General features: G+C 48.3%; 1 protein-coding gene across 5 annotated transcripts in view; it reads right to left on the reverse strand.

Moving 5' to 3' along the window:
* ARHGAP6 (Rho GTPase activating protein 6) overlaps window positions 1-15,474 on the reverse strand; it is a 449,480-nt gene that overhangs the window by 216,910 nt on the left and 217,096 nt on the right. Inside the window, exons 1-3 of one of the 5 annotated variants that reach the window (XM_049643420.1) lie at window positions 14,686-15,282; window positions 6,478-6,645; window positions 5,590-5,819 (exon numbers count right to left, since the gene is read on the reverse strand). The exons of 1 other annotated variant lie outside the window; for it this stretch is intronic. Coding sequence is in view for 1 of the 4 variants with exons in the window: in XM_049643419.1 (XP_049499376.1) it covers window positions 14,686-14,730 (45 nt within the window). In the remaining 3 variants the exon portion in view is untranslated. 3 more of the 5 variants (XM_049643421.1, XM_049643419.1, XM_049643422.1) reach the window with 3 other exon arrangements.

The following is a 15,474-nucleotide window of genomic DNA, read 5'->3' on the forward strand; positions in this document are numbered from 1 at the left end:
TAGACCGCATTTTTCCATCATGCAATATTTCCTCATTAAAGTCAAAAGTGTCCATTTTATCCACTTCCAGCATCCCTTCCCACAAAAAAAGCACAAAGTCTAACAGGTTAAAACAGTTTACAGCACACATTCTTTATTTTATTTGCAGAAGAAACCCTGAAGAGGTTTCGTCTCCTCCAAATTTGGATCACAGTCTGAATCAAGCAAACAAAACTTTCCCAAATGACATTCAGTTCCACAGCTTTTTAAGGGCTTTGGTAAAGTTTCTAGACATTAAACTCTCTTTAAAAATATTCTGGAAAGTTGTGACTAGTCAAAAAGCCACCAGCTTTCTTGGCAACCTGGTAACGTTGTGAGCACTTCCCAGTTAATCATAGATCTGTTATTTTAGGGAACGCTCCTTGAGATCTTCTAATTTAATTCACAAAGGGATATTATATAGCTTCTACAAAATAACAAGATTCTTATCACGGTGAGTTAGAGGTTGCCGCCGCCAGCCATATATACATACGCTATAGTTCTCAAGAAAATATTGTTCCCACATTGCCTTTCTCTTTTAACGAATTGACCATTGGTTAACATGACAAATATACGAAACTGAGTCATTTCCGCATTACCCTCCAGCCCAGCACAACTGTGAAAGTAGATAAATCATGTTTCGCTCTGGGTTTGTACCACCCAATCGCTACCATAAAACACAACGCCCTTATTCAGGCCAATCCATGGACTTCTGATAGCAGCCTTCACGGGCCACAGGTTGCCGGTTTCTGAGGCTGGTACACCCGCCCTCACAAGGGTGCTGACCTGGTTTCTCTTTTCAACTGGAATTTCCTCCTCTGGGGTCATGTGATCCCCACCCTGAGGGGCATTTTCCTGGTACTCTGATCAGTGCCCCACCTTGCCCCTCGCTTTGGAACTGAAGAGAATTCCAGGCTCACCCTCCTGCAGAGTCCAATGAGAAGGCGACTCACGGACATCAGGCCTCATATCTGGTGGGAACCAGGTTTTGCGGGCCTCCCAAGCTCCTCTTAGGAGACACCAAGGTGACATTTAGTCAGGAAGCTGCTGAGATCTAAGACAAGACCTGCAGGAAATGATAGCAGGAGGCCATGTTGTAGGCCGAAAGCTGTACAGACATCTCCATTCAAAGGGTCACAAGAATGTGGACGAGTCAGCCAAAAGAAACATCACAGAGCATAAGATGGGGCCACATCCCTTGGCAAAACACAGGCTGCACTGGCAGGACTGAGAGCTCTCTCACCACACACCTCTTGTAGCTAAGCATGCAGCAAGCACTACAGAGTTTAATGAACAGGGCAGTGGTGTTTTAAGGGTCAGCCCTTGGAGGCCCTTTGCATTCTTTCCTCTGAGGGAGTTCGGGATATACTAATGTAAACATCGCAAATGCAAAACAAGAGGAACCAGCATTTTTCAACCAATGAGAAAATGCCATTTTTCAGAGTTCAATTCTCAACTGTCAACTGGTAAGAATAGTAATGCTCATGAAAATTATTCTGCCTAGAATATTTACAAAAGAAGCTATGCAACAACAACAAAAAAAAGATATTAGGCTCAACTTAAAAATTCCACAGGGTTTTCTGGTGACTTAGAGAATTAGACAAGGCAGATAGGTTTCAGACACTATGACCTATATGTGGATGCATCTTACTTTTTATCCAAAGGAAGCCTGAGAGTAGAAACTAGGTATTATCTTTTCGAAATTTTCCTTTAGTGCTGGACATATACCCAGTTCTCCACACCTACTGCCAAATAAATGAATGTCCAATGGTATTTTGCCCTTATCTGCATGTTCCCAGAATTCCCTTCTACTCAAACGATGTGCGTCTCCTTTCTTCTGCCTGTGTTCGTACGTAGCACTAGACCTATCTACAGGGTCTGTGGTAACACGCAGCATAATTTTAGACCAGAGATCCACAAACTTTTTCAGTAAATGGCCAGATAATAAATAGTTTAGGTGTCTCACGCCATCCAGTCCATTGCAATCACTCAACTGTGGCGTCGTAGCGTGAAAGCAGCCATAGTCAATATATAAATGATGGGTGTGGCTGTTTCCAATAAAACTGGATTTATGGATGCTAAAATTTGTATTGCATATAATTTTCACATGTTATGAAACAGTCTTCTTTTGATTTTTTTTCCCCACTGTTTAAAAATGTAATGTTTATTCTTAGCTTGTAGGCTGTAAAAAAGCAGGCGGCAGTCTGGATTTGGTCCATGGGCCATGGTTTGCTGACCCCTGATTTAGACAACCGAATGACTGAAATCTAGCAGGTGCTCCACTAGGTAAGATCGACCACAGAGCAAACTTGGGGGAGGGGGGAGAAAACCACCAGGATTTGGCAACTGTTCAAACAATTGATACAGTGGAAGAAGACAGGGCAAAGGTTTTAAACTTCAGAGAGGAGATTTTGCGTGTGTGCGTTATTTTTAATTTAGCTTATCCATTTACGTGTCGAAATTGACCAAATTAACCATCTAATTTCCAAAGGCTGGCTCTGATTTGTTTGAACCAAAGGATTAAATATACTTTTCTTCCAATTAGAAACGACCTCATCTACAATTCTTCTAGGTTTTAAAACAGGAGCTAAATTTATAAATCTTTTTGAAGTGACACTAGTGTATCCCAGCAGATTAAAAAAATCTCCTGGGAGGTCATTCGGAATGTTTTCCTTTTGTTGGGTTGAGGAGCCAGGGCCGCGAAGCACAAGGAAACCGGGGAAGACGGTGATAATTCTGTTTAAGTGTTAATATTACTATTCATTCTATTTCTATAATAGTCCCTTGATCTCTGTTCAGTCTCTATCCAATCGATGCAGATTTGTGGGGACGGTTGTCAGTGGGGAGGCCCCGCCATCTTGCCTTTGTTGTCTAACTAGGTCTAAGGAAATACATGTTGATATCCATGACAGAAAGAGCTCATTGACCAAATGGGGGAAAAAATGAGATCGATCGATTTGCACCTTCTTGAAAACATCAGTATTTCCAGAAGAATCTGATTGCATGCTGTGGTCAGGTAAATGATTTGCCCCCGTTTCTCACCCCTCTCTGCACTCACAAACTTCCCAGGGCCCCATTAAGGAGGAAGCGTTATTTCCCTATCCTCTGACATCAGGCTTGGACATGTGACTCGCCTCGGCCAACGGCAGGTAGGCAGACATGAGCCTGTGCCAGAGTCCCACCCGTGCATGAAGAATCCTTAGTTCCCGCTGTCCTGTTGTGCCTCCGCACTTTGGCAGGTGGCTGCTGCCGCACTGACCCCGGCCGCAGAATAAACGCCACATGGAACAGAACCAACTGAGGAATCAAGCCCTGCGGGACGAGCAGATTGGCCTCGGGTCAAGCAGCTGAGCTCTGCCCAAATTAAGCCAGCCCCAGTGGACCCACAGATGCACGGGAACAAGTGATGGCTGTCTTACGGGACTGAATTTCCAAGTAGTTTGTCATGTCGCATTATTAGTGCAGCAACAGCTAACCAGGACAAAGAGCCGAGTCCACGTTTCAGACGACAGAATCATATAGTGAAGCACCATTTCGCGTGTCTGTATGCATCCACACGCCAGGAGTTCGGGATTTCATTTCTTTTTAAGACAGCCAAAATTAAAAAGTGTCCCCCAGTGCAGAAATCTCACAGAGGGCCCCCCATTTCTTCAAATCCAGGTTCTCCTTAGCGCCCCCCCCCCATGGTGACATGACGTGCCTACAGGGCAATGATGGCATTATCTGCCTACCTAATCGAAAGCAGTAAGTTGGCCTACTCCATTTCTAATAAAGATCCAGGCAAAGCATACAGTAAAAGTTTGCAATCATTCAACTATCCAATAAGAGCGTGCCTATGTTTGCAGACTCAGACAGCATCAGCGCGTTTTACACCTTTTTTTAAGTAGTGGGAACCAAAGAAATGCAGGAAGTCTTTCTAACTGTGTCCCGATGATAAGGTTTCACTCCGCGGCCATCCTGAATAAAAACAGCTATTAAGGTTTTGTTATGGTTTGGGTTTTTTTTTTTTTTTTTGAAACAGCTAATCTTGATAAGGTTCAAACTTCTCCCCAAGGGAGGTCTATGAACTGCCACTCCCTTTGAAATGAATGAATAAAAACGCATGTGTATCACGAATGCCAGGGTTTACATAAGCCTGTGCCGCCCAGAGCGTGGCTCCCGCAAACACATGCGGGACTTATGTCTATCCTTGCTCATAAATACTTTGGGAGGGCAGAGCGCCAGCTCCCATGTCCCTTTTCCGGGCTGCTGCAAGTTCAGCCGCACGGCTGCCGTTCCTGAAATGGACGCTCCATCGGAACAGCCATGCAGAGAGGGAGCGTGGAGCAGCCACGCAGAAGCTAAAAAAGTCTGTGGTGTTTCCATCAAAAGCACTCGGCGAGAGAAAACACACGAGCGTGACTTATAAAATTACCACAACACTCAGCTAAAAATACCAAACGGGATGTTCTTGATTTGTGATTGTGTGTGTTACTAACAACAAGGATACAAAAATCCTCTCTGATCCCATTATCAGTTCACCTTACTTTCTCCCGTTACGTTTCTGGATGTTTTCGGCAAAAATGATGAGCGACGACAGGTATGCTGCCATTGTGCTGGAAGTCACTTACAAGGTGTTGTTTTACGGAGAACAGGTGAGTGGGTGCCTGGATTAGAGATGGGGGGAGGGAGTAAGGGAGAGCCTTCAAAGGGGCGGCGTGAAGGAGTTCTTTTGTGGCAGTGGGACAGTTCTGGGTCTTGAATGTGGTGGCAGATATGCCAATCTATACACGGGGGGTGGGGGGGGACTGCATGGAACTGCTCACGCGCGCGGACACAAGGGAATGCGTATGAAACACCTGTCGGACGTCAACAGGGTCTGCAGACACGTTCATAGCGCCGTACCAGTGTCAGCGTCCTGGTTTTGATATTGTACTATCGTCACGTAAGAAGCTATCACCGAGGGACGCCGGGCAAAGGATAGCCGGGATCTTTCGGTGGTATTTTTGCAACTTCCTTTGAGTCTACGATTATTACAAAACGAAAGTTTTACAAGCCTCATCTCCAAGGTATCATCTCAAGCCACTTCCCTTTTAACCATCGGCCACTGTGTGGTGGGCCAAGCACTGAAACTCGGCAAACAGACAAGGATTCCAATCCTAGACCCCCTACTTCCACGTCCCCCTACGACCTGGAAACATCCAAACGCAGCGCCTCCGTTTCCTCACCTTTTCAACAGAGGTGATATTAGGACCTACCTCACAGGCTTCTTTTGAGAATTAAATAACATAGAATGTCGAGGGCTCGTGGAAAGCACTCAATAAATATCGGCTGGTATTTTTACTGTCAGTCTGCCTAATTATTTCTAAGAGCTCTAAGCTATTAATTAATTTTGCTGGCATTCAAGCACACACGAAGCGTCAGGTACAGGCCACACGCGGCCACGGACACGGAGTCCAGCTACGCCCTGGCTCTGGCCTCTGCCCCTTTGGATTTTTCAGTTCTGTAGCGAATATGGTGTTTAAAGAAGCAATTACAAGCAAGATGGACATTATGAAAGTGGGTGGGAGGAGGCCTCGAGAGGGAACTAACTCAGGAATGAGAGGCACTTTCTGCAGTCCAGGTTGAAACGGGAGTTTTCTCTCTGCCACGTTCCTCGGAGTTAACAGGGTGTTTACACTGCAGTCCTCACTTGCAACCACTCCTTCACCAACGGAGATGTAAGTGAGAATAACTTTTCACGGAAGTTATTTTGTGTAGAGGCAGAAGGTTAAGGATTCTTCCTTTTTCATTGTTTGGGAAATCAATTACATGAGACTATTCTACAGGGCAGAGAGGAGGGAAAACCCCATTAGAGTTAAAATTTATAGTAATAAATTTAGACCAAAGCATGTTTGAATGAAGCATGGGGCTCCTCAATGTGCAATTCATTACAATACATGTGTAAAACATATCATGGTAAATAAGTGAAAAGTCACTATTGAATAGGCTGGAAATATGAATATTTTTCAAAGACGTGCACATCACATATGGATGGAGCTGGCATAACACATTACTAGCTTAACCGTGCTCGTTGAAAGAACCCACAGGGGAGAGAAAAGAGACATTCTAAGCAATCTGAACGTCTTCCACATCCTCCAGGATTTAGGGTCGTTCATAACGTAAGTAAGCCCTAAAGAAAACCGAACACACATAGGATGTGTTTCGTGTTTGCAAACTTTCCCCCGCTTCTGCCAAAACAAAACAAAAACTTCCGCCCTTCCCCGGGCTGGCCCGAGTCCTGGGAGCCTCATCTCAGGGGACCACATTCTGCCCTCACTGCAGTCCTCTCGGGGTACATTTCCAGGGTCGCTTTGCCTGAGGTTGGAAGTCACCACGTTCTGGTAACACCGGCCCCTCCCTGTGCCCGTGTGGTAACAGCCTCCCCACGTTGCTAATGCTTCAGGCTGCACCACCCCTCCTGGGCTCCCTGACACTTACCGGCACGTCAGGGATGGTTCGTTCCCGAAGTTAAGGCTTTCTGAGTGTTCCACCTTCTACCTGCTGTCGGTCAGCAGCTAAGGCGGGAGAATGCCTCATCTTTTGCGATCGATGTTAAGGCTATGCTTTACGTGTTGCTCAGGCCATCAAAGTGACATCAGAATGGGACTGTTGAAGGTCATACGCATAAATAAATACTTAACAAAAATAATATTTTCCAATCCTTCCAGCAAACTCGACGTTCCGTTTTCTGGCTAAACCATTATTACCCTGTGGATCTAATTACAACGGCAGCGACACGGCCAAGTGAGGAACCCAGAGGAAGCCCTGCCCCGGGTGGGGCGGCACCCACCTGGCATGGGGGAGCTCCGCGGATGCAGAGCAGAGGTGCCCCACATGCCGGCGAAAAACTTTTAGCCTCTTTATTTTACTTGGACTGACTTATACGTTTCTTTCCCAGATATTTCAGTCAGCTGCAGAAAGGGGTCATTCAAAAATATTTTTAAAGTTTATTCATCTGAACGTCTTCTGCTGTTCCCATGGCAACCCTTCCCCAAAGCCACAACTCCAAATTCTTCTGAAAACTTCATTTCAGAAATCTAATTTAGCCGACACTCCACACGCTCAAATCATACTCTACAAAATAGTTAAGTTGGAAGAGTTCGAAGGATGTGTCAAATAACCAGAGAGGAGGGGAGAAAATCCTGAGAGGTTTTCAATTCCAAGGGCCATAATGTCTTTAAAGGAAAGAGCCTTCAGTAACGCTGATCATATTTGAATGAACAGATTAGTCTTATACTTTGTGCAGAACTCATCCAAACCGAGAAGTAGCCCTTATTTGCATCGAAGCCGTGACTATAAAGACCGAGAAAGCGGTACCATGTAATGATTGCCGGGAGTCCTTGTTGTTTTATTTGATCTTCATCTTTCAAGTTTTTAAGTATTCAGGATGTATTTCAAAATAAAAGAAATCAGAAAGGTTGATCTTTGGAAAATAAGGTTAGAACCAGAAAATCTAAGAAGCTACATTAAAGGATATTAAATTCACTGCATTCATCTGTAAACACTGTGGATTTTTGTCCAAAATTTTACAAGAATTTTACTCCCATCATTTTGGAGCTTACAGTCTGAAACGGGCTGTGCTAATTAACGTTCAGTGACGTGGCCAGGACTTAAGAAAGGGCTCTGCAGTCCCTGTCAATGGCAAGCTGGACAGATCACCAACTACCTGCCAGCTGGGCTGCTCGGGTAGACTTCCAACCTGGATGGGACTGAGAATGAAAAGCTGGGGTGAGAGGCGGGGGGGGGGGGGGGCGCGGGGGGGGGGGGGGGGTCAGGTGCCCAACTTTTGTTTTTTGCTCAAGTCATGATCCCATGGTTTGTGAGTTCGCGCCCCGCACTGGACTCTGCGCTGACAGCACGGAGCCTGCTTGGGATTCTCTCTCTCCCTCCTTTGTCTCTCTCTCTCTCTCTCTCTCTCTCTCTCTCTCTCAGCTAGAGGGAGCCATCTCCCTCCTCCTTCCTTTTGCATTTTCCCCGGAGCAGGCCTGTCCCTATCACATCCTCAGTGAGTGCTTACTGGACAGAGGTGGGCCTTAGCTCCTCACTCACATACGGTTACAGATCCAATGTCCATGCACGGAGGCTTTCTGAGAATCACTCACGTCCTAGTTCAGAGATTATGATTCCTAATTTTAGACCTGGGACCAACTAACAGATTTAATAAACTGGTCTTTCAGTGAAATCAGAATAGGGGTATTTAGACAAGGCTGTTAGACCTGAATAAATCAAGAAGTCCGCTAAAGTCTGACGAGGAGAAAAGCCAGGAAATGTTTACAAAATAAGGCCCGAGATTACCAAGGGCATCATCCACTCCTGGATAGTTATTGGGTGCCTACCCTGTGCCGGGCCCACCGGAGGCAGTGGGGCCATCGTGGGAAAAGAATGACTGCGTCCCTGCCCTGAAACAGGGAGTGAACACAAAGGCGGCGGCTAGTGTGACAGAACCAGGGGTGATTGAGTGGGGTCAGAAGCACTTTGGAAAGAGCCGTCAGGGAAGGTGACATTTTCTTGTGCAATTCGGAGGGCACAATAAAAGCCTGCCACACAAAGAACATCCCAGGCAGAAGGGACAGCACGGGGAGACGCCTCAGGTGGGAACAAGCTGGTCACATGTGAGGAACAGAAGGGACACTAATGTGGCTGGGCAGGGGTAAGGCAAGGGAGGGTCGTGGAGGAGGACTCGGAAGGCCAAGGTCAAGGAGGAAGAGATCAGGCTAAGCGTAATGGAAACCAACTGGTGAGCTTTGCTCACTGAAATGTCACAACTTCATTTGCTTTTTAAAAGATCTCACTGGTCCCATGATCTAACTATAGGGTTACCATGTTGTCTTGGCATGGACGACCGGTGCTTCGGTTTACATGACAGCAACAGAGATGGAAAGGAGAGGATGAATTTGGAGACTGCTGTGAAACAGACCTGGCAGGGCTGACCCCGGGATGTTCTGGCGTGGGCAGCTCCCAGAGGGGGCAGCCACTTAGTGAGGCGGGAAAGGACGAGAGCGCCGCAGGCGAGGAGCCGGAGAGAAATCGGAAAGCCACTGAAGACGGCATATGACTAGATGATAGCATCACAACCAAGGTGAGACTCAAGTGCATTTGGTCCAGGGTCATCACAATGTGGGGAACGGGAAGAGCAAATAATAGAACCTTCTAGCCAGAAAGGACTAGGCAAAGAGTAGTATTTGTTTTCCGACGGTTGGCAGACGAGCAGTAGGAAGTGGCTTAAAGGGTGGGAGACGTGGCTTCCTAAGATGACGGGAGCTCCAGACCAAAGGGACCACATGAAGGAAAAGCTCTGAGAGCAGCAGAAAAGAAAGCATGCTGTGGGGTGGCGGTGGGGGTGGAAAAGGTAGCCACAACGAGACAAGCTGTTAATTAAGGGGATGCGATAATCTCCCATTTATTTGTAACGTGCGAGACGTTTGCTTTTGTGAGGAGACAGACGACAAGCTGACAGCTACAGAAGTGAATTCCGGGCCGTGCGGCGGGCCAGTGCCCTCCTGCGCAATTTCCTAAGATGTCTACACCAGCGGCGCTGATGGGCGATAACCGATTCATATCAGCTCAGCCCTGCAACGGTGCCCAGCTCGGGGTGACTTGAGAATCGCCAAAGAGTGTCCCCTAATCAGCGCCACTGAATTATTAAGTGAACTCACTGGCTTCAAAGTCGTTGGAAACCAAATGTTCCTAGAGAGCACATTTGGAAACTTTGCTGTGAAGACCTTAACCATTTGTGGTAAAGAGAGGCCCCCTCCCAGGGTATGCAGGTCAGCCCTTCCAGTGGCTTCCTCAAGGGGGGGTGAACTAGAGCCAGGGAACAGCCAGCATTGAACGCTGAGGCTGTGGTCGAGAGCAGAGACGGTGGGGCGACCGCACCAAACAGGAAGTGAGGCCAGCCACAGTGGAGTTCAGAAGTAGACCGGTCCACGGGACGGACATGGCTGCACCTTGACAGCTGGGCTCCACAGGGATCGTCCCGGGTCAGAGTCTAATGCCCCTGCTTCCTGTCACTCTGCAGTGAACAGAACACGTGTCACCCCATGCATAGATTTATGTTAGCCGGAGGCATCATGAATCTCTCTTCCTGTTCCCCTTTCACAGAAGGGGGATGAAAGTAAGTGTGTGCCTCCAGGGGGTTGTTTCGGATAAAAGTATTCGTGGGCTTCTCCAAAGTGCCTCTGATCATCTGTTTGAAAACTAAGGCTCGGCCCAGTAATTCTACTGAAGGAGTCACCATACTTGATTGTATGACTTGGCATGAAATTCGACCTGTGCTGCATGATCTTGGCAGACAGGCAAGGTTTGTAGTATTTTGTTTGTGGTTAATGGAAGAAAGCATATGAGGATTGTTGGGGAAGGTAGGCTAATGTCATCTTTAACCCAGGCCAAGCCACCTAACTCTGGGGGATCACCAAAAGCAGGAGGACACCGTTAAGGCCGTGATCGCTGAAAAGGAGCGAGTGACCCATTACTCCGTCCCCAGCACTTGTGCTGTGTTGAGCCTCTCTCTGAGCCTCTGCATCGGCCTCTCTCCGAAGTTCTGCATGTTCGCTGAACAGTATATATAATATTCATCATATGTACCATGTCTTTTCTTTTCAGATCTTCTTACTACACAGTAATTGTCACCTCTTCTTTTATTTTTTTAAATTTTTTACTGTTTTATTTTTGAGAGCGAGAGAACGAGAATGAGTAGAGGAGGGGCAGAGAGAGAGGGAGACCCAGAATCTGAAGCAGGCTCCTGGCTCTGAGCTGTCAGCACATACTTCCACATGGGGCTCGAACTTGTGAACCATAAGATCACCACCTGAGCCGAAGTTGGAAGCTTAACCAACTGAGCCACCCAGGTGCCCCAATTGTCACCTCTTCTTAAAAACACGCACAAAAATCACACGCACCAGTGGGTCTCAAGTGGGAGCGACTTTGTCCCCCAGGGGACATCTGGCAATATCTGGAGACATTTTTAGTTGTCACAACTGGGGAGGGGGTGCTATGCTACTGGCATTTAATAGGTAGGGGCCAAGGATGCTGCTAAACATCCTACAGTGCACAGGACAGCCCCCACCACAAAAAATTATCCTGTCCAAAAATGTTCATTTTGCTGAGGCTGGGAAACACTGAGAAAGACATAAAGACATGACATTGAACTCAATAGATACCTTAAAACTTGGCTTTTGTCTGTATCTGTTATCCGCCCAATGAAAGAGTTATTTGGCCATGCAATTCCCCAGTGTGGACGGTCACATAAAGTCCCTGAAGGTACAATATTTGATTGTCGGTTTATTATGGTGACAGAACGGGGAGGGGGAAGGATGACTCAGCTCATCCATCTCAACTGTCTAAATGAGTCAGAAGAGCTCTACGGTATCCGGGCACTTGTGCAGAGCACTCCATTCTGTCACCAGCTACCCCTGTGCCACCTTGACCCCCACCACTCTAGGCTTGGATTTCTTCAGCCACAAAATAGAGAACCTGTCTAAGCCACCAGCTGGATTTGACACAGACTGTGTCCCAACACTTTGCGACTTGTATAAAGACAATAATAACGAGGGGATTGTTGTCATGACTGGCTGGTCCGATGTCCTAAGTGTCTCTCCAATATGCGAACTGCTTTCCACCTCCGGTCCAGCTGCCATCCTATGTAAGCCATCCTTCTCTCATCTCTCTCTGGCCCAAATACCAGGATCCACTCTGGCTCCTCCTCGCACTCCCCTCCATCCTGGGCTCAAAGCAGGCGCTTCAAAATGCAAATCTGATCAAGTCGCCAAAAGGCATCAAGGACGGCACCCAGCTGGAAGGACGGAGTCGCCATAAACTGAATGTGGGAAAACCGTGGGAGGAAAGGTTGGGAGGAGAACATTAGCCGCTAACACACATTTTTGTCACGATGGTAAAACGAGAGGACAGTCGTGCTATGCTTTGGAAAAGTGTAACACTATATAAATGTAGGATGCTCTTGTCTACTCAAGTGTTTGTGTTTCTCTCCTTGTGACCATTATAACCATTGAAAAGGAGGAGTGAAGAGTCCACAGCAACTCTTAACATTCTCACTATTTAATCATCTCTTTGGAAGGCTGGCCAAATAGCTGGCACACAATAGGCACTCTACAAATGTTTGGTGAGTGAATAGAATGTGAACCACCGGTTTCTTACAGGCAGTCTCACCCCGGACGGATGAAGAAGCACTGAAGGGAGAACATTAAATGCTTGCCGTGTGGATTATATCTCAGAGTAGGCAAGAGGTACTGAGAACACACAGAGGGTAATTCTTTTTCAGGAAGACAAAGACCAAAAAAGAAGAAGAAAAAAAAAAAAGCCTCCAAGCCCCAGGACAATACCCAGTGGGGCAGAACCATGTGGAGCAAAGTAAGTGGAATATTTGTGCTAAAAGGCAAAACAAGCTTTTGAAATTAACCTAAACCAGTATGGGGGCAGCGGACGAAAGGAACAGTGCTAGAAGAGATATTAAGCCATAGAGGGTTATGTTAATATGGAAAGCGATGGGTCACACTTAATAAAGAACATTCTTTTGACTTGTGACTGGTACATCTCCCTGAAGTAAGCACGAAAAACTTCAGAGGAGCTGGGTGACTTCTTCCAACCTGAAAGCCAACAAATTCCCTCTGGGATCTTCTTTTTTATAGTCCTAAATCAGAAAATATGCATGTGGGGATCTGCGCTAGAATAAAGGGCTGTCTCATCAGCAAATCTTCAGAGCGCACGAGATGTTAGCATTAGCTTGCCTCTAAGTTCCTGCTTTTAGCAGAATGAAACAACTGAATGAAAATAATTTTTAAATTGTTGTGGGATGCATTTGCATAATTGAGGCAATAATCATTCATAGAATGAATAGATTTTTTTAAGTTTATTTATTTTTGAGAGGGGGGAGGGAGGGGCAGAGAGAGAGGGAGGCAGAGAATCCCAAGCAGGCTCTGCAATGTCAGCACAGAGCCCGACATCAAGAGTCGGATGCTTAACCAACTGAACCACCCAGGTGGCCCTGAATAGATTTTTTTTTTAAGGAACCAGTTCTCACCTTTCCTCCTCTACCTTGTAAGTGGCATAGGGACCTCAGACTGAAAATCAAAGGGCATCAGCATAAGGAGCAGACTCCAGATCCTTCAGTGTAAAGGAACCTCTGCCGAAAATGGATGAACCTTAATATGACTTTAAAAGGAAAACCACTGAGCTGCTAGTGTCTCCAAAAAAATGAACGAGGGTTAGTAACTTACTAGTGTCTCCCTTGGCATTTCAAGGCAAGTAACTGGCAAAAACAGAGAAAGCCATCATAAGCTTCCTAGAATGTTTGCCTGGTAGGGACCTTAATAATTTTCTAATTCAGGCCCTCTTCCCCCGCCCCACCCCAGCCCAGCAAAGTTAAAGGGCAGAGCTTCAAGGTTAGCCCAATAGTCCCCTAGCTGATGGAGGACCCAGAACCTCTGTACCTGTCCCTCCTGTCCACCTGCACTCCTTTCTTTAAATATATATATATATATATATATATATATATATATATATATATGGGTTTTTTAATGTGACGAGTGCATTTTGGAGGACAGGAATTCCAGATGGATATCTGTCAGCCTAATTATAAATACTGATGATTCTTGTCTTAACTTTTTGCCTGCCTCTCTCCAATTTGAAAGCAGCATGTACAATCTCAGCAGTGGAAATCATGTCAAGGAAAGCTCAGTAAAGTAGCAGATGGCAGAACAGTCCCAGTGGCCCGTCTCAAAACATCACAAGTCACAATTGGAAACTAAATGTCGGAAGACCGGAGTAAGCTAACACAGCTGTCTGCCTGCTTCAAGCAGGCAGCAATCAGAACCTTCTTCAGTTGTACTCGTTCCTCAGAAACACTCTCTTTTCTCTTTCTCAAAAATAAACTCCATCTAGAATCTGGATTTGGTCAGTCGGTCATTAACCTGGAAACCTGGACTCCTTCTTTAAAGGGGGAAAAGCCCACGAGCTTTTAGTCTGTTGTGCCCTGAGGCCCCCCGGTGCCCAGCGCAGTGCCTAGCGCACAGTAGGTCCCCAATAAGTATTTGTTGAGAATTTGACTCAACAGGGAGGAGAGGCGCCACTGGCAGACCCCCTCGCATCCTCCTGTATTAACCAGATAATGATTACAAACTCCGTTCTGCTACAGACTCTGAGGGAAATGCACACCCTTTTTTCCCCAGAAGCAAACGGGCTGCACCCGAAAGTGCCCCGCAGCATTTTCTCCGGAGAGTCAGCTCGGCTCGCTACACGCTCCGATCAGGGAGCAGCCCTGCTTCCCGTCCAGTTCTATTCTCGCTCTTGCAGCATATCTGCTGGAAGGCTGAATGGGCGGACGTGGGCTCGGCCCCAGGAGCCCCATTTCTCAGCCCTGGCCAGCGAGGCTGCAGCCTGGCTTCTGGCCCCGAACGCGGTGCCCACCGCGCGGGGCAAAGGAACGCGGGCTTCCGGGGTGGGGGCTCCCATTCTAAGGTGCAGCCGAGTTTCTATGCAGGTGACGCTTGGGGGTGACGGACGCGACACCCTGCAGCCCCTAACCCGAGAGAGGACCTCCGGGGAGACAGGGATCCATCAACCCCGCTCTGTCCCTTCCCAGGCCGGCCGAGTGGCGCCCCCTGTCGCCTCTGCGCGCGCCGGGACACTCACCGCGTAGTGCAGCTGCGGTTTCTCGCGGTATACCGGGTCCCCCATGTCGCCAGCGAGGAGTGGCGGGCCCCCGAGCGCAGCCTGGGGTCGCGGCGCCTCTCCGAGGTCCCCCTATTTCACCGCCATCCCGGGGCAGCCCCCGGACGCGAGCCCCGTTCTCTGCCCCGAGCCCCGTGCAAAGCCCGCAGGCACCAGCGTCCCGCCGGGAAGCCGACAGGGACCGGGTGGAGGTGGCGGCAGCAGCAAAGGGGAAGGCGAAGGAGGAGGAGGAGGAGGACGGGGAGGAGGAGGAAGGGAAGGAGGGGAGGAGGGGAGGAGGAGGGGAGGAGGACGGAGAGGAGGAGGAGGAAGAGGAGGGGGAGGAGGAGAGGGGAGAGGCCGAGTCAGATGGGATGGGCGGGCGCTTAATTCCTTCCGCTCCTGGAGGGCTCCTGTCCCTGCCGCCGCCGCCAGCTGTTGGGGGCTGCAGCGACCTAGCGCGCCCACGACAGGTGTCGGGGCGGCCGGCGCTCCCACCTCCCGCCACTCCGCCCCTGCCAGGCGGGTGGGACCCGGGCTGCCAGGGCTGGGGCTGCTAAAGCCTCCAGCGCCAGCGAGAGGGCGAGCTTGGGTTTCCAAGAAAGAGCGACTTTCGCTAACTTTGAAAGGGGTGTGGGCCTGACGCTGGAAGGCGATTCGGAACCGCTCCGGCGAGGGCGGAGTTTCGTTGTTTGCAAAGCCCTCCTTGGGGAGAGTCAGGCACGGGGGGGGGGGGGGGGGGGGGGGGAAGAGCGGGGGGGGGGGGGGGGG

The sequence above is a fragment of the Panthera uncia genome, chromosome X (assembly GCF_023721935.1).
Source record: "Panthera uncia isolate 11264 chromosome X, Puncia_PCG_1.0, whole genome shotgun sequence".
NCBI classification, from domain to species: Eukaryota; Metazoa; Chordata; class Mammalia; order Carnivora; family Felidae; genus Panthera; species Panthera uncia.